The sequence below is a fragment of the Microcaecilia unicolor genome, chromosome 1 (genome assembly GCF_901765095.1).
Source record: "Microcaecilia unicolor chromosome 1, aMicUni1.1, whole genome shotgun sequence".
In the NCBI taxonomy this organism is placed as follows: Eukaryota; Metazoa; Chordata; class Amphibia; order Gymnophiona; family Siphonopidae; genus Microcaecilia; species Microcaecilia unicolor.
In genome coordinates this window covers 731,361,310-731,380,453 of record NC_044031.1, presented here as the reverse complement: position 1 = coordinate 731,380,453, position 19,144 = coordinate 731,361,310, and the positions used below count along the sequence as shown (strand labels likewise).

The 19,144-nt window shown below is 44.4% G+C and overlaps 1 protein-coding gene across 1 annotated transcript in view; it reads right to left on the bottom strand.

Moving 5' to 3' along the window:
* PDIA3 (protein disulfide isomerase family A member 3) overlaps positions 1–13,445 on the bottom strand; it is a 105,672-nt gene extending 92,227 nt beyond the window's left edge. The window contains exon 1 of the mRNA XM_030189641.1: positions 13,149–13,445. Coding sequence (XP_030045501.1) covers positions 13,149–13,300 — 152 coding nt within the window. The 5' untranslated portion in view covers positions 13,301–13,445. The remainder of the gene's footprint in view (positions 1–13,148) is intronic.
* Between the last annotated feature and the right edge of the window lie 5,699 nt (positions 13,446–19,144).

Sequence of the window (19,144 nt, the reverse complement as noted above, 5' to 3'; positions counted from 1 at the left end):
GTGCTTGTCTGACATGCCCTTGAAGAAAGGCAAGCATACTTGGAGAACACAGTGTGCTTTTAATTGTTTTCATTTGTTTTTTTTGCAAGAACAAAGCAACAGCAAACAATGAAGCTCATAAAAAAGGGGAAAAAAACTTCTGTCAAATAGCACAAGGGGGGGGGGGGGGGGGGGGATCTGAGCTGGTCCAAAGGGACTAAAGGAAAGCAAATTAGCAGGTAAGAACTAATTTCTCCTTCCTTAGCATCTCTCTAGTCCGGCCCAGAATGTGACTGATGGGAAGTAACAAAGCAGTAAACTCAAGTGAGGGATCCTAACAGGCCAGTCGTAAGCATGCTCGCACCAAAACCATATCTCGACTCTGCACATCCACTCTGTAATGCTTGGAAAAGAAATGCGACGACGACCAAGTCTCCACTCTACAAATTAAAAAGGAGGCACCAGACCGTTCCACCCACGACACCACCTGATCTCTAGTAGAATGCGTCTTGACTCCTCGAGAAATTTGCTTCCTGGAAAGTAGGTAAGTGGTAAGTGGAAGCAATCATTTCTTTAAGCTACCTAGAAATTATGGCCTTAGAAGCCGCAAGCCCTTTACAAGTCCCTCCAATTAGCAGAAAGACGATCTGACAGAATTCCTCCGTAATCTTCACATAGTGTTTCAGGACCCTCCTGACATCGAGCCACTTCAAATGACCCAGAGAAAGAACTCAGAATGGGCAACACCAACTGAGACAAATTAAACCTAGGTAACACTTTAGGCAGAAAGGAATAAACTGGGCGCAACACTATCCGATCCTTAGCAAACTCTACGAGAAAAAAAAAAAAAGAACACTCTCAAGGCGAAAGTGGTCAGGGAGCGGTCTTGAGAGCTCGACTGACCGCTTTGAGATCTAGAATCGGTCTGAAAGAACTCTTTCTTTGGGACGACAAAATAAATTGAATACCAACCTGGTTCGATTTCTGACTGAGTGACTGGACAAATCACCTGAAGGTCTATCAGTCTTTTTAGAGTGTCCCTGACCACTTTCGCCTTGAGATGAAGTCAAGGCAGCCACTTCAAACGAAGCCTTGACCGACGCCTCAAGCTTCTTCTCCTGCGGATCCCTGAGTGCCGCACCTCCCTCAACAGGTAAAGCGGTTTTCCCCAGAGATGTAAGCTGAAGCAATAGCTTCCCACAACCAACGGGCCACCGTGGCCTTAGAAGCAGGTTGACCCTTCTTACGCCCCGCGAACAGAAACAGATGATCAGAGCTGCCAAAATCATTTGTCACCTCCAAGTATTGGATGAGGACACGACTCACATCCAAGCACCCCAGAGCCCAGAAGTTCGTGGGATAATCTTCCCTACGAAAGGCTAGAAGATGGATCTGTTGATTCACATGAAAGCGAGACACAATGTTGGGTAAGAACGAAGTCACCGTTCGCAGAGAAACACTCGCCTCAGTAAAATGAAGGAAGGGATCCCTATAGGACAGGGCCTGCAACTCAGAGACCCTCTGCACTGAAGCTACAGCTACTAAGAACACGGTCTTCAACGTGAGATCCTGTAACGATTATTGAGACAAAGGCTCAAAGGGAGGACGCCGAAAGTCTCACAGCACCAAATTCAGGTTCCAAGAGGACAAGACCGGCCTGAGCAGCAGTCGCAGATGATTCACTCCCCGCAGAAAACAACCAACATCTGGGTTAGAAACTGGTGATGAGGGAGCCAAATGGGAACGTGCAAGTAAGCCTCCTTGAGATCTAGGGAGGTCAAGAATTCCCCCGGCTGAACCGTGACCATAACTGAACAGAGCGTTTCCATGCGAAAGTGACATCCGCAGGGTCCTGTTTACACCCTTTAGATCGAGAACAGGATGATAGGACCCGCCTTTTTTGGGCACCACGAAGTAAATGGAGTAACAACCCAAAAACCGTTCCTCTACTGAAATGGGAACAACCGCCCCAAGATTGACCAACACTTGGAGTCTCTTTGACCGTTGCTACTTTGTGCGGTGCTTTGCAAGGAGACTCCACGAAAAACTGCCAGCGGTTGAAAAAATTCCAACTTGTATCCGTCTCGGACCACTTCCAGCACCCATTTGTCTGAAGTTACCCTGGTCCATTCTCCCAGAAAAAAGGATAGCCGTCCTATCACAGAAGGGAGATGGACTGGGGGCCCATCATTGCACACGGGCTCCAGGTGCTGCTCTCGAGGAAGCACCGCCTACGAGACAGTCCCCACGAAATGGCTGTTGCTTCTGGGAAAAATGCGGTTTCCCAAAGGGACCGGACCTGCCGGTAACAGCGAGCCTCTCTAAAACGGGAGTGCGAAGCTCCCGCCCAAGGGCCGGACTTCAGCTTATCTTCGGGCAAACGACAGCCCTTGGAGTCCCACAGGTCATTGACAATCTTGTCCAACTCTTCACCAAACAGAAACCCATCTCTGAAACTGACTTCGAAGCCATATCAGCTGACCAAGACTGCAGCCATAACCAATGGCGTGCCGAGACCGCAAAGGAGACTTCCTTTGCTGAGGCTCGAAGCAGGTCATAGAGGAGATCCGCCAAGTAAGACCTGCCTAGAGAGATGGCAAGGCCTCAACCAGTTCTTCTGTGGGAGCAGTCTTCTGCACGCACACAAGACACGCTCTGGCCGCATACGAACCACAAACTGACACCTGAAGACAACGCGGCCACCTCAAAAGGACATCTAGATTGTAAGCTCTTTGAGCAGGGACTGTCTTCTGTGTATGGTGTACAGCACTGCGTATGCCTTGTAGCGCTATAGAAATAAGTAGATATATAGATAGATCTTTAGGGAAGACTCCAACTTCCTGTCCCAAGGATCTTTGAGGGCTATACCGCCCTCCATGGGCAAAATGGTTTTCTTAGTAACTGCCGAAATTGAGGAATCCACTGTGGGAAGATGCAAAGTCTCCAATTTCCCTTTCGTCACCCACAAACCTGCCTCCGGTGTGTCCCATTGCGCAGCGATAAGGACATTCATTGCCTCATGGATATAGAAGGTTCTTGGGGGGGGTCACTGGGTCCCCGACATTATGGATGGAGCCACCATGGCCAAGGGACTGATGTCCGGAGGAGAGACATTCAAAATCTCCAAAGCCTGCACAATAAGGGCCAGAAGCTCCTCCTGGTGAAAAAGCCCTGCCGCCATAGGATCATCTCCACTCTCTGGAGTTAGCTCGCCCTCCTGTAGCGTATCAGACCTGGTCAACTGAGAAACAGAAAACAACTGACCATCTGCCTCTGAGGTCACCGAAACTTCTTCTAGGTCCCGTAGCTCCAGATGTAGCCGCTTAGGCAGTAAGGGGAGGGGGCAGTGGTCACCTCCCTCGAGGGGGCCTCGAGAGCCACCTTAGCGGACCCCTCCCCCGAGCGCTTAAGGAGTAAGGCTTTGTGCATCAGAAGCACAAATTCAAGGGAAAAGGTCTTCAGCAGCTCCAAAATCCCTTTCCCCTGCCTGCAGAACCTCTGTCTCCACAGCAGTCAGGCGCTGAAACTGCAGGAAGGCCTGCAGCTGCAACCGCAGCACGAGAAGAGGAACCCAAAATGGCGCTGGGAGAGGACTGCCCAGGAAGAACAAGGCACAAAGCAAGGCATGCCGAAGCCCTGGTTGCCAGCGCTCCCCTGCACTCTCCCGAACCCTGCCTAGCCAAAAAGACAGTGTCCGCCCACGCACGTGCCAAAGAGCTGGGAGAAGTGGCAGCCGACAAAGCCCCAAAGCTGACCTGTAAGAAATGGCACCAAAAACCTCCTCCCCCAAAAATCACAGCAGCATTGCTTGAGGAGCCTGAGGCCCCACAAGCCCCGAGCTGCTCCCAACATCGGCCGGATGTTTCCCATCAAGGGAACCATGAGGGCAAGATAAACCCCCAACGCTGCTCTCCAGCTCCCACAACGAAAGCAGCGCTTCACTGTCTCAGAGGGGGCCGCCATAAGACCCTTTCCCCATACACTCACCCCCACCACTGGTGCGAACGAAATCCTGCTGACAAGAGCGTTGGAGTTGGGGGGGTGGGGGGGGGTTTACACAGAAGAATCATGACTGAAGGTGTCTAAAAGGAAGTGTGTGTGGGGGGGAACCTGGCCCCACCAGATGTATCCTCGAGAGCAGCACCTGGAATTCGTTGCCAGAGAATGTAGTAAAAGCAGTTAGCTTAGCAGGGTTTAAAGGTTTGGATTGCTTCCTAAAAGAAAAAGTCCATAGGCCATTGTTAAGATGGACTGAGGGAAACTCCACTGCTTATTTCTAGGATAAGTAGCATAAAATGTATTGTACTGTTTTGGGATCTTGCCAGGCACTTGTAACCTGGATTGACCACTGTTAGAAACAGGATGCTCGGTTTGACAGACCTTCAGTCTGTCCCAGCATGGCAACACTTATGTTCTTACATGTTGTTAAGACTAGAATTAAATTGGATGTTGTGAAGAATTCATTTTCTTTTTGCAAACACTGGCTTCTACTAATTCACTTTTTCTCGATAGTAACCTTGGCTGCCTGAACCTGCCTTGTAGCAGATTGTAAAGCTGTTGGAGACTCCACTAGGTAGTTTTTTTTTTTTTTTGCTTTTTGCTTTTCTTTTTAAGTGAAAGATGTTTGCTATCAGACTGCATCTCCTTCACTTATGTCCAAGGAGGCCTAATTCCAAACAGTAAAAGTTCAACATCTTGAGCAACAGTAGTACCCATAGCCCTATTTGGGGCCAGACCTTACAGAGGAGATTTGCAGAGCTGGGGTATGACATCAGTACATACAATCAAAACATATCTGAAAGAGATTCTCATGACAGGTTTGGCCAATCTGTCCTCCAGAATCTGATGTTTAAAATACACCTCCATCCATTCACCTAGGACAGGAAGAGATCAAACAGGGTGTGAAGAACAGTCTTGAAATATAAGGCAATTAAAAAAAACTCTCTCGACAGCATGAAGGCAGTTACTAAAACAGTTTCTCAAGGAAATTTGTCCAGGTAACTTAATATACAATTTCAGTAGTGCTAAACTACCAAAATGTCACTTAGATACAGCTGTACTACTGTAATTTTAACATATGTTTGAGAGATTTAATATACCATCGCTTCTAGAAAAAGGTCACAGCAATGTACAATAAAATAAATTTATAAATAACAGGAATAGAACTCCAAAATTCAGATAGGAAAGACTCATTCTATCAGGAGCAACGAATAACACGAGACTACAGATATCTCTGCCTCTGCAGAGGAGATCCAGAACCCAGCACTAAGTTGCCTGAGGGTTGAAACCAAAGGCAAGGGTAAAAAGGAGAGTTCAGAACTTCAAGCTTGGGGGGGGGGGGGGCATTCCAAAGTTTTGGGGCTAGGTAAAAAACAAAAACAAAAAAAAAAAACAGAATGGCAGACGGATTCATAGTGAGCCAGTTGGGTAAAGGTAGGACTAAGTGATTGGAACTGAGGGAATGGAGGGTACTGGCAGGAGTGTAGGGAATAATTTGATGAAAGGTAGAGTGGGAAGCCAGAATGGAGTGTCTTATGGGTAATGCATAAACAGGAAGCCATTGAAGAGAGGCTAAAAGAGAAGCAGTCCATTCTTCAGGCCTTGCAGAGGAAGTGGGCCACAGCACTCTGCTGGGTTTATGATCTGCGAACCTGAGAAACAGGCAACCCTGAATAAATTACACTAGAATAAATCAAATTGGGAGATGACGAAATGAATTAAATCTCTGCAGAGCAGGAAAGTTAAGCATTTTGCAATGGACTGGAGGCAACAGAGAGAGCAAAACACAAGTATGCAGAAATCTGGGGGGCAAAAGAGGGAAGAATCTATACCACCACCAAGAAGTTAACAGTAGGTACAGGAGAATCAAACAATGAGGGAGCCAATGAAGGCTGAGAAAGGGGGCCACAAATCCAACAGATGACAGTGTTGGACTTGTTGAGAACAAGCCAATTATCTGAAAGCCAATGAGAAAATGCAGAAAGACAAGATTTTTTTTTTTGTTACTTTTGTACCCCGCGCTTTCCCACTCATGGCAGGCTCAATGCGGCTTACATGGGGCAATGGAGGGTTAAGTGACTTGCCCAGAGTCACAAGGAGCTGCCTGTGCCTGAAGTGGGAATCGAACTCAGTTCTTTAGTACCAAAGTCCACCACCCTAACCACTAGGCCACTCCTGGTTGAAAAGAAAGAGCAAAAGAACGTTATCAGCGTACATGTAGCTGTCAGTTGTCACAAACGGACATGTGGTTTAGGAAGGGGCAACAAGGGTTTCATAGGTGCAGGAACCAAATATTAAGAACTCCTGGCCTAGGGTCAATGTATTTGATTTCCAGATTACCTTAAAAGCCAAGTTCTAGAAAAGGCTCAATGCCACCAAAACCAATTTTTGGGCCTGCTTGTCTATTGGCAGTGTCATTCATGTATTTTTTCCCTTTTTCAAGGCAGACTGTAGCTAAGAAGTCCCAATTTTGAGAAATTGATCTCTTACATTAGAGACCACCAATAAAGTCCAATGGACCCATCATTCCGATACCAAAAGGAGTTCCATGCAATATCAAGTTTATATGGCCCAACAACCTTAACATGCCACTTATGCTGCTCTCCGACTTAATACAACCTCCTAGAACCATGGAGAAATGTGTATGCTTTATGTCCAAAGACCGTAACACCACAGTCTCCCATTCAAAAGTAGGGAAATCAAGATGTTTTCCCTGGGCACCTTGAACTATTCCCTAATAATTTGTTCAAGGCCCTTAGGTATAGGATAGGTAGGAATTTTTGTGTGACCAGGAAATACTTGGGATTAAGATTCCTGCCCTCTTTCCCTTGGACCTGGTTCTATCACATTGGTCTCTAAGAGGGAAGAATTTCTTTGTATCTCCTGGTGCTGAGTTTGATGTAACATTCTCAGCAAACAGTGGAATATCAAATAGTCTGTATCCATGAGAAAATTAAAGTCATGGGATAGGAGGCAATGTCCTTCTGTGGATAAAGAATTGGTAATAGGACAGAAGATAGAGGGTAGGATTAAATGGTCATTTTTCTCATTGGATGAGGTTAAATAGTGGAGTGCCACGAGGATCTGTACTGGGACCGGTGCTATTTAACATTTATAAATGAGTTGGAAATCACAATGAGCGAGGTGATTAAATTTGCAGATGAGAAAACTATTCGAAGTTGTCAAAGCACATGCGGATTGTGAAAAATTACAGGAAGACCACAGTAAGCTGGAAGACTGGGCATCCAAATTGCAGATGAAATTTAATGTGGACAAATGCAAAGTAAAGCACATTGGGAAGAATAATCCAAATCAGTTACCTGATGCTAGGGTTGTTGTAGACCATATGCTGAAATCTTCTACCCAGTGTGTCGGGGCAGCCAAAAAATAAAGACAAAATGCTAGAAATGATTAGGAAAGGGATGTAAAACTAAGACCAAGATTATTACAATGCCTCCATGGTGCAACCTCACCTAAGTATTACATTCAATTTTGGTCGCCATAGCTCAAAAAAAAAAAAAAAAAACAGAATTAGAAAAGGTTCAAAGGAAAGCAACCAAAACAATAAAAGGGGCTAGAACTCCACCCACATGAGGAACGGCTAAAAATGTACTCTTCAGCTTGGAAAGAGATGGCTGAGAGGGATATGATTGAGGTCTACAAAATCCTGAGTGGTGTAGAACAGATTTTTCACTCATTCAAAAAGTACAAAGACCAGGGGACACAAATGAAATTCCATGGAAATACTTTTAAAACAAATAAAAGGAAATCATTTTTCACTCAAACAATAGTTAAGCTCTGGAACTCACTGCCAAAGTATGTGGTAACAGCAGGTACAATATCCGAGTTTAAAAAAAAAGGTTTGGCCAAGTAGCTGGATGAAAAGTACATAGTGTTATTGAGATGGATATGAGGGAAGCCACTGTGTGCCCCTGGATTGATAACATGGAATGTTGCTGAGTTTCTGCCAGGTACTTGTGACACTGGTCACTGTTATAAGATCTAGGTTTGGTAGACCATGGTCTGACCCAATATGGCTATTCTTATGGACACAAGTGGCCTACAGTTTACATAAAATCTTAAGCCTTCCTACTACTAATTCTAGAATCCTTGTGTCTTCTTAGAAGCAGTCAAAACCCCATATTGAGCTTTGGCTGAGGAAGTTGGGCTCTGAGATAACAGCTAGAGAACCCTGCCAGAGAATGTGAAGGAATACCTACACCTTTACTCCTCCCTTTGAATAACCTGGAAGAGGCTAGGTCTGAGGTAGACTTGAGAGGGATCTGATGCTCCTTGAGAGAAATGTCTTTCCGTTTTCTCCAAAGAGACTTTCCACAACAGAGCATGTCAGCAAAAGTTTCCCGAAGCAGTCATACATCTCTGCAGACTAGTGGGTCACAAACCAGTCACGTTTTCAGGACATCCTTAAACATTCAAGAGATTTTCATACACTGCATGCAAATTGCTTCATGTATATTAAGGATATCCTGAAAACACAGATGGGTTTGTTGCCCTCCAGGACTGTAGTTTGACACCTCTACATTATCCAGTCAATGTGGCTGTCAAGTATTGCAGACTAAAGCACTAAAATGATCAAAACACATGAAGTGTCAAATGAGAGCTGCTCATTCCACAGCACACAGGCCTTTGATACTAGGGATGCACAATGGTTTGCGCACGAGCGCACTATTAGGACAAGTGCACCTTCTTGACATTCGTTTCAGAATGAAAAAAAAAAATCCAGAAAAACTTTTTTGGCTACCAACATTCCAACTTATACCATTTTGAAATTAAAGGACAGCATGAGCATGTGCTTACCACACTCTCCCCTTGTACACCAGTGGTTGGAGTTGAGCCTATTTATCCTGAGGGAATCTACAAACTTAATCTTATATTGAATGTTTTACCTACACTAGTCCTTATCCAGAACATAGCATTCTGAAAATCCTTCCTCCCAAGAGAATCCTAAGTCCTAGCATACTTCTCTGGGGGTGTTGGGGGGGGGGGGGGCAACTTGAATCTGCTCTTAGGAGAGCCAAGAGCCCCAGCTATCAGACACAGGCATAGGAATTGCTACTTGAACCCACGAGCCTCTAAACACAGAAGACTGTTTTCTTAGTCAATAAGTACACAGGGGAAAAGAGGAATTCCCATATTGATCTGTACATCTTTCAGAATTCTATGAATGAATGCAGTCAGCTCCTGGGGTGGGGGGATAAAGGATCAAGAATACCCAGTATTCTACCCTGGGCTGCTGTTCCTCTATTTTTAGCATGAAGAGAACAGCATCAGTCATTTTCCTTATCAAACCACAGGAAGTGTACACTGGGGTGACTTTCGCCTTTCATGGTGAGAAATGAAATCCGAGGGTAAAACAGCAGTGTGTTTTTCAGGTTAGTCAGAATACGTGGAACACACCAATTGTGAACCACAAGAAATATATATTTACCCAAGGCACAGGGAAAAGGTATACACCTGTACCTAGAACTCAATGGGGAAGAGGAAGAATGGAGTTTAAGTTGTGAGGCCCTGATCCTTGGAGACGTGGAGGAATAGCCTGGTGGTTGGAGCACTGGGCTGGCGACCAGGTTAAGTCAGTTTAAACCTTGCTGCTGCTCCTTGTGACCTTGGGCAATTCACCTAACCCGCCACTGTCTTAGATACAAACTTAAACTGTAAGCCCTCAGTAATACCCAGTGTACCTGAACACCTTCCTGTACCATAACTTGTATTAAACAAAATATCACATTATAACAAACCAATATGCTATGGATTCAAATATTACGTGCAGTTTCTGAAAATCAATGCAGGTTACAACATATGCTTTTAGTATAATTATGAAGTACAACAAAAAATAAAATCACAACTAAAATGGAAATATAAATGTAAAAATATCACATAGATCAAGGGCACACTAAGTTAAGCATATGAACCAACATGTGACAAATGTCTGCTAAAAAAAGCTTAAGCTTTTTTCTAAAGGAAGTATTAGTCAGCATGTGCAATTCAGTAGGTAAATTATTCCACAGTATCAAAGAAGCATCTGGAAAAAAAACATTGTCTTGCTTTGACTTACCAGCAAGATATAAACCTTAAAATCCAGGACCTTAAAAACTCTTGATGGTTGATAGCTTTTTCAATACGTGACTGACAACAGGGCTTCATTACACAAAACTGTGCACTAATATAATGAATTAATTTTATGATCATGACATCAGTAGCTAGTGCAAGGGGGTTTAGTAGGCACAATGATTAGTCCCACCTAATTCTCACCACTGCAATGGTCTAGGTGAGAAATTAAAGACTGAAAACCATGTCCCAGTTATCAACATTTGAATATCTACAGTAAAAGCCAGATTTCCAACAATTATTCTTCCTATAGCCTCATCTATCAATCAGAAAAACAAGATGAACATCGAACCCAAAGAACGTAAGTGTCTGCCTAACAATGGTCCACAGCACAGCAACGGAAATGAGAAAAAAAGGGGCAGACCACTGTGGTTCCAAGCAAAACAATAAAATGACTTGATACTGTCCTGCATTTCGGCACCACATGCGCCTGCTTCAGGAGTCAAATTATTTCAGCCACAGATGACAAAATGCAAACATAAGAGCAAAAAGATACAGCATGCGAAGTGCTGACCAATGAAGTGCCAAAGCAGAAAAGCATGTCAATGCTTGACACAGCATCCGAAATGCCAAAGCAGGGAAGCGTATCTTTGGAGGTTTTTGCTCTCGTATTTGCATTTTGTCATCTGTGGCTGAAATAATTTGAATCCTGAAGCAGGCACATGTGGTGCTGAAACGCAGGACTGCGTCGAGTCACTGTTTTTCTTCAATAAACCACCTGTTTTGGAACCACACTGGTCTGCCCCCTTTTCATTGATAAAGATCAAACCAGAAAAGTAATCTTAATCTTATTTCATACTGAAACAGAATTTGTTAGCAAAAAGCCACCTCTCAAATGTTTTCAAATACATCAAAAGGGTATAGTTCATCCCCACAGGAAAGAAGATTGACAGAACCTTAGAAAGGTGACACTAGTTACAGCACTGTAATCAAATCTAAAGCATGGATCATATGTGCTCAGTTTAAGTGAAAACTGACTAAAAGGGGCTATTTCTGCTTCTGTAATTTTAATTTGTTACAGAAACTCAGTTCCATTGGGAATCCCATTTTAGTCATACTTTTTTTTACACATAGAAAGAACACTAAGTAAAAGATGAATACACCTGCCAAAAAACCCACCTAGAAACTGGTAGATGCATAACAGCAAGTGATACAGAAAAACTGCTTAAGTGCACCCCCCATCCCAACAACCAATAAGAGGGCGACACAAAACATCTACAACCAACTGGAAGCAGACACCACAGCAAGGATCCACCCAAGGCTTCTTTAAAGAGACCACTGTAGCACAAGGTACAATGGGAGCAGTAGCGCATGAGATATCCACACTGCAGAGTTAGGATAGAAGGTGATAGTTAGAACTACAAATCCCAGCCAAACGGAAGCATCCTTTGCTTCACTAAATGATATATGGATCTCACATAACCCCGACTTCAAGCTTGTTTTCAAGTCTTTAGGAAGACGATGTTATATAAAAATACTAGAGATAACGCATGCGTTTTTAGCTTGTAATTGTAGCTCAAAGCTGTTAAGCTTTAGTGTCTATTGCTTAATTTTATTTTTGCTTAACTAAGCATAGTTGCAACGGGTAAAAAAAACCCTTTCAAAATACACGTCCATTAATTTCCCAATAAGGAAAGAGGTCAAGGAAAATCCCTGAACGCAAAGGGAATACGATATAAAAGAAAAATGAGACTAGAGCATACTCCCGATATACACCCCAATTCCCAACAACAGTTGAGACTTTCACTAGCCTTTAAGTGTTACTATTATGCCAAAATGCCTCGATTCATACTGCGCTGACTTGCACCACACAGAATTATCCATTTTCCAATTCTAAGGATGATTTCTGTTCTGACGAAGAATGGCTACTACCTTCGAAAGCTAATCAAAAAATGTATTAAATTAGTCCAACAAAAAAGGTATCTTATTTTCTTTTCTCTGTTTTATTTTATTGACTACAAGGATGACACAAAATGTGTGTCAAAAAGCCGTATAAAGTCTCGAAACCGAACATCTCGTTTTCTAAAGAAGATTTAAGAGTAGCTTGATAATATAGCGAGTTTTTGTGTGAGCCACAAATATACTTTTTTACCCGTTCAGAAATTACACACGGCCCAGTAATAAATAACTTAGGAAGAGTTGAACTTAAAAACCAACTAAAGATCTACTCATTCAATACCCGAGCATCTCTGATCCTCCTCCCCCCGCCCCCCCCCCCACCCCCCCAACTACATCTTGCGCCGGGCAAGTTTTACCAAGGTTCTCCTCTTTGAAGGCATGGGGAATCAATCCTAATAACTCCAATCTTCAGGAAGGCAGCAGAACAAAGAACCGAAATTAAAACGCTATCATCTGTGCGCACAAATCCTCCCCCTTAAGTTTGCAGCAGCCGCCAAGCGAAACCAAAACCCTGGTCGCAAGAGCTGCCGGCACAACAAAAACATCTCCCGGTATTTAAAACCATACAGTTTGGATCCGCGGAATCCACAGGATCCATGTTTTACCTGAACCCGACTAACATAAGTACATAAGTAATGCCACACTGGGGAAAAGACCAAGGGTCCATCGAGCCCAGCATCCTGTCCACGACAGCGACCAATCCAGGCCAAGGGCACCTGGAAAGCCTCCCAAACGTACAAACATTCTATCCATGTTATTCCCGGAATTGTGGATTTTTCCCAAGTCCATTTAGTAGCGGTTTATGGACTTGTCCTTTAGGAAACCGTCCAACCCCTTTTTAAACTCTGCTAAGCTAACCGCCTTCACCACATTCTCCGGCAACAAATTCCACATTTTACTGTGGAGCCTAAGCCGTAGCCAGTCAAAAAAGGCCAAGGACCATCCCTCCCTTTAGAGTCTCAGTGCTCAGAATACTCCCCCTCCATAGGGCCGACAAGACAGTCAGCAGAAGCCAAGGAAGCCAACCCCCCCCCCACCCCCAAGAAAAGCCAGCAAACCCCATGATAATAGGAGTCCACGGCCTCCCATTCGGCGGCAGAAACAACCGGCATCCAAGCTCTCAAGCCCCCACCCACACTCACCAAGGCGCGAAAAATTCTACCAGAAGGAGACTGTGTTGCTTAGTAATGCTCTCGAAGTTGTCGTCCGTTAAGTCTACAACATCTGAAGAGGCGAAGGCCGAGCCAGCAGCCAGTAGGAACAAACCGCAGAGCAGCAGAGTCTGGTAGGCCATGATGGGCGACTGGTGCGTGAGAGCGCGCGACCAAATGGACAACTGAGAGTAGCTGGAGCCGCGTGTGGTAACTTAGTAGTGGGGGCTGTGTTCGAGATGCACTGCGGAAGGATAGGGTTGCTTCTTCCGCCACGCCGGAAGTATCTATGCAGAGATCCGGAGCCACAGTGTGGCAGGTAGTCATTGGCCAGGACGGACAAATAGGGGCGTAGCGAAAACGTAATAACCAATGTGTGGGCGACAGAGCAATCGTTCCTTTAAGGAGGTTGGGTGGAAGGCAAAGTTGCTCAGCCAATCGGAATCGAGGGAAAACCAAATAGGTTGCCCAACTCCGCTGGCGGCATGGGACTTAGAAGAGCTGGATATAGTTTTCCTTTCGGCGGCGGGGCGGGGGTTATACGAATCGTAGTACAAGCTTTTGTGCCTTTATGGTAGCTGCTGTTTTTATTCTTTAATATATTGTGTTCGCTAGGGGGTTGGGAGCTGAGGTTTAGTGAAGTCTTAGAAGTAAAAAAGGGTCAAAAGCAGAAGCAGTCTTGTATATTTCTGAGGAGCTTACACGGGTTTATATTTGTAATCGCATATTATTTTTTTAAGAAAATAGTTTTGTATGGGGGGGGGGGGGGAGGTCGATTTTCGGTTGGGCTTTCACCCTTCGGGGCTTGGGTTGGAGATCTTGCAAAATGGTGTTCACGTTTCTGGGGGTGTGTCTATAGCAGAGAATAGTAAATCTTGGTGGGTAGGTTTAAGATATGATTGCAATGTCGTAGAAAAACCTGTTGTAAATTAACCTTCGACCTCCTAGGCTAAAAAGTAGTGTAATGCGAGATATCCAGGCGTATAGGTGGTACTTTAAAGTATGAGGGTAGCAATGGTTCAAACTTTGACATAACTATAGTAGAAGAAAATTTCAGGTCCTGTAGGTTGGTATGCACTCGAAGGCAGTCTACAGCAATACTGCCGAGGTGCAAGTGTTACAGCTTCTTTTAGCTAAGCACAATAGATTGTCCTTTACAGCAAAATCTAACTCTAGTATAAACTGACTCCAGTTTCAGCAAAACAGTCAAGCTGCCCCCCCCCCCCTTACACAAGGGTATTGAACCCCGAAGCAAAGAGCAAATCTTATAAAATTAAGAAAAATGAGACTAGAGCATACTCCTGATATATATATATATATATATATATATATATATATATATATATATAGCCCACTTCCCATAACGGTTGGGAGTGCAACTATCTTTGACTTAACCTATGTTTTCTTTCCTTTTCATTTAACTTCCAGGTTCCCTAATTCCCCTATGACATCGTGCTTTTAAATACTAAACTTTGTTTTGTGTGTAAGAATTTCCTACCCTTGTTGCTTGAAAGCTTATGATTCTTTGAACTTGTGTAGCTGTTGGGATCTCTTGTTAACTGCAGCTGCTCTTTGCTACCCTAGCCAGTTGCAGTGCTGCCTAGTTTTGCCTAATTGTAATTGGGCTCCAGAGATGAAACCCTTTGTAGGAGGTGATGGTGAGTGCAGTAGGTTGTTTCCTCAGCTATAGGTGCACCTAAATGCAAAATAACTTAAGGTCCTTGGTCAGGATGACAGGGCTACTTGATTTATTTAATCAAACCATCTTCATGGCTAATGGTGACAGTCCAAAATGGTGTACGATGATACTAATGTACACACACAGTCATGAAAACAAAATTCCCCATACATCTAACTTCATTTTGGAGGGGAAATTAAATAAAGGAAAACTCACTGGGTGCCAGGATGGGAGAGATCTGTTTGCAGTATAAATCTAGATCAAACTTTTAAGGTATTGTATTGCTTTTGCAAATTAAAAAAGCAACACAACTTATCTACTTTGCTTTGCCTATCAAAGGAGACAGTATAAGGGTAGTCTTCAAATGAGTTTGCCATTGTAACTAGGTAGTTATCTAGAAGAATTCTAAGGGCTGAAAATTGCCCTACACTCATTGGCAAAAAGTATATGTATAGGTTTCACAGTATCTGTACTTGTAGCTGCAGGGAAAAGTGGGGAAGGAGAGGTAAAGTAGGCATAGCCTTTACTCGCTGCTGCCCCTCCGAGGTCACCGCTGTGGCGACTCCGGGTGGGGGGAGTGGTGGCGGCGACCTTGGGGTGGGGGGGGGAAGCTGTAGCGACGGCGGTTGCATCCCTCCCCTTGCGCAGTAGAGACCCTCTCTGTCCCGCCCCCCATCATCAAGTATTGACGCGGGGGCGGGACAGAGAGGGTCTTTACTGCGCATTTGCGAGTGAGTTCGGTCACTCGCCGTTTATATGTTTGATAGGAAACTTTAAAGGGGTTTGGGTGGGGGATGCTTAATGCTGCTTATCTCACCTGTGGAATAAAAAAAATCCATACTCCAGAAAGAACTAAAGTCCGCTCTGGGGATGATTTTTCTTATAGACACCTTTATTAATTAGGTGATGGTGTATTCCCCCACCCCATCTATGCATTTATTAAGTATCAAACCAACACTATTAGGCAAAGATCCAACTTTTTCCTTTTTCATTGAATTGGTCTTCTCCTAAATGTCTGTCCTGGCTAGCCTCCCTCCCTCCCTCCCTCCCCCCCCCTTTTTTTTTTCTTCATGGGCCTGGGCTAGGTAAAAGGATCCAAGTTATTCCACCTTAAATGAGTTGTATGCATGGGCCTCCTGCCAATATTGTGTCCAACACAGCATCAGCAATTTGTATTCATTCTGGAAGCATGTAGCAGTGAGGCCTATAAAGGATGGGATTAAAAAAAAAAAAAAAGCCTCTATAAATTTGCAGTAATACACATATAGCATGAGCCTCAGAAGTGTGACCTATATATCCACAAAGAGGAATATTCTGAAGTCCGTGCTCCTAAAACTCAGCTTTTCATGAAGGGAAGACTTGCCTGTCAGGCTGTCTACTACCGGAACCCAGTAGAGCTTGGGCCCTGCATGTAATATGACCCACTCGGCTACTTCAGCAAAGAAAGCAGTTTATCTACAAGCCAGCTAGGCTTGACCTAGCAACTAGCTGAGACAAAAAGAGAAGGAGAAAACCGATCAAGGAAGGTCTGTGATGGGAGAAACCCAACAACAGAGGAGCCAAGTGGGAAAAGAAAAAGGAGAATAGAGTCAAGGTTGTAAGAGTGTTACTAACATAGTACCTGTGTATCCTACTACTACTACTATTTAGCATTTTTATAGCGCTACAAGGCGTATGCAGCGCTGCACAAACATAGAAGAAAGACAGTCCCTGCTCAAAAGCTTACAATCTAATAGACAAAAATAAAGTAATCAAATCAAATCAATGTGTACAGGAAGGAGGAGAGGAGGGTAGGTGGAGGCGAGTATCCCTGCTTTACACCTATGAGGATTCAGTGTTATAGTAGATAGTAGAAAGGGACCGGTCTCTGAAATGCAACCCTCACTTCTCAGTTTGCTTTTGAATATTTTGATATTTATTGCTGTCTTGGGGAGGAGAATACAAGTCCCTTTAGCCATATCTCCCCTAGGGGCTATACCTCTTGCCAATTGAGCTGAGAAAAAATTGGCTGTTTTACTGTCCAGAGAACAAATACATTAATGGTGGCTAAACTAGGTACTCCTAAATATCTGAAGGTGAAGCTACAGCATCCTAAAGAAGTTACAGCTTTGGAGAGAGAGAGGAAGAAGGTGTCCACTTAGGGACCATTACTAGAAGAGAATCCAGAATGCTGGGAACTTATGGGCAGATGATCGAAAGCCCTGCGCTGTTCCAAACAGCACTCTGAAAATAGCGCTGCAACAGCACGGGGCTTTACCGCCCCTTTGATCAGAGATAATAGCATGCAAATTTATGTGTGCTATTATATCTGATCATAGGGTAAGGTGCGGGAGGATTGTGCCATGCGCTCAGGCATAATCCTCCTGCACTTGTTTGACAGGCCAAGTACCCCACCCCGAGCCAAGTGACATGGGGGCTGGAGATCCTGCAGACCTCCAGTCCCCCTGACCTCCCCCCCCCCTCCCGGACAAGTTCAGGGGGGGGGGGGGCTGGAGATTCGGTGGGTCTCCAACCCCCCTTAGCATCCCCTCAAATAGAGCCCTGGTGTCCCAGTGGGCTGCGAGTCAACCCCCCCTCCGACCTGGTGGTCTAGTAGCCCTCTTCCCCACCCCCTACCTTTGAGGAGGGAGGTGGCTTCCCTCCTCTTCCATTGGTGCCGCTTTGAAAATGGCCCTTCAGCCCCTGTGTCGCTGGGGGAGGGGTTGGGTCAGGGTTGCTGCTCCTGCGGGGGGGGGGGGGGGGGGTGCTGCTAGCATGCAAATGCATACTGGACAGGGCTCACCATTCTTCCCCAATGGTCTGCAAACCCTAACACCAGCTCCTAGCTGGAATAGGGTTTGCCGTGGACAGCTCGCCAGTGTTTGGCACACTGCTTGCTGATCATTGGGGAGGAATACATCTAGCATGCATTTGCATGCTGTTTGCGCTTAGAGCCCTATTTTGCATGCTAGTTGCACTCAGAGCCTGCGAGCGTGTTGTTTCACACGCTCAGGGGCTCTGATCATGGGGCGATGGCAAACACAGGTGCTAATATGGCACTAACAGCCTCTAGCACCTGTGTTGTCTTTGTTTGATTTTGAGAGATTGTAAATATATATTTTAGAGAATCAGTTAATAAAGATATCTTACTTAAAATATCCTGTAGTGTTCTTTTTGCCTTTTATCTCCAGTTTCTCCTCATCTGCCAGAATCCTTTGTTACATAGTAGTAGTAGTAGTAGTACACTGGTTGACTAACTTCTCACTATTTAAAGCAACAGGCACTACTAGAAATTACTTCTTTGTATAACCTCTGCTCTGAGGCCAAGGAGGTTTGAGGCTACCCTCATCCCTTAGTGAGAGGCTGGCTACATACAGGTCTGCCAGATCCTCCAGTTTCCCATCAGAGCTGTTGGATGATTTTTTTCCCCCACTCCTGTAAGAAGTTGTAGTGTCTGCAAAAGGAGGAGGGACAGAAGTGGCAGTTAGATGGAGGAAATATGTCAAAAGTTCCACCAGTGTACAGATTTAGTGCAGTCTAAAAGATGTTTAAAATTATGATAATGTAAAAAAATTAGTCTGCACAAAGCAAAAACTAGCTGATCCAGCATATCTTATTTAAGGTGGAAATCATGAGATCTGGAAGACCTTACCTATTTTTTTTTTACCCAAGAGGACTCAGTTTTCCTAGTTCGCTGCATAACACTATCACAAATGTAACACTTTATTTGGGGACCATGTGTGGAGCCCCATTTTACATAGAACGTAGACATGAGATGTGTGACCCAAGGGCACCTGCACCCTAGGTGAATCTTCAGCTGTGCAGCCCCTTCCCCACCCCCCTCCATTCATTTTTTTTAAATTAACATGAATAACCAATTCTGCTGGTAAGCAAATTGTCACCACTAGCCCCATTTCCTAATCTCTGCAAGAAATGTCCTAACGCTGATGCTCTTTCTGTTGGACTTGGCAGAACTGAGTTAAGAACAGTATCATCAACTATAGGTGCCTCTTGAAGTAAGACATTTTTTCAATATATTAATATTGAATGCATAATAATACGTTCTGACTTGAATATATTTTCCAGATGTAGAAAAAGCAATTGTCCTGAATGTCACTATTACATAGTATTATTCAGTAAAGGCCTGACTAAGGCTTACGGGAAGTATTGTGCAATTAGATGCTTGACTTTTGGTCTCACCCATAAGGTGATGTCAGTGGAAATAGACTCAGTGTCTCCAAGCTTTCATTGGCCCTTCAAGGAGCATGATTTTGCATTCAAATGACCGTACAGAGGTAGATTCCTGTATCAGCCTGCAAAATAATCAGCA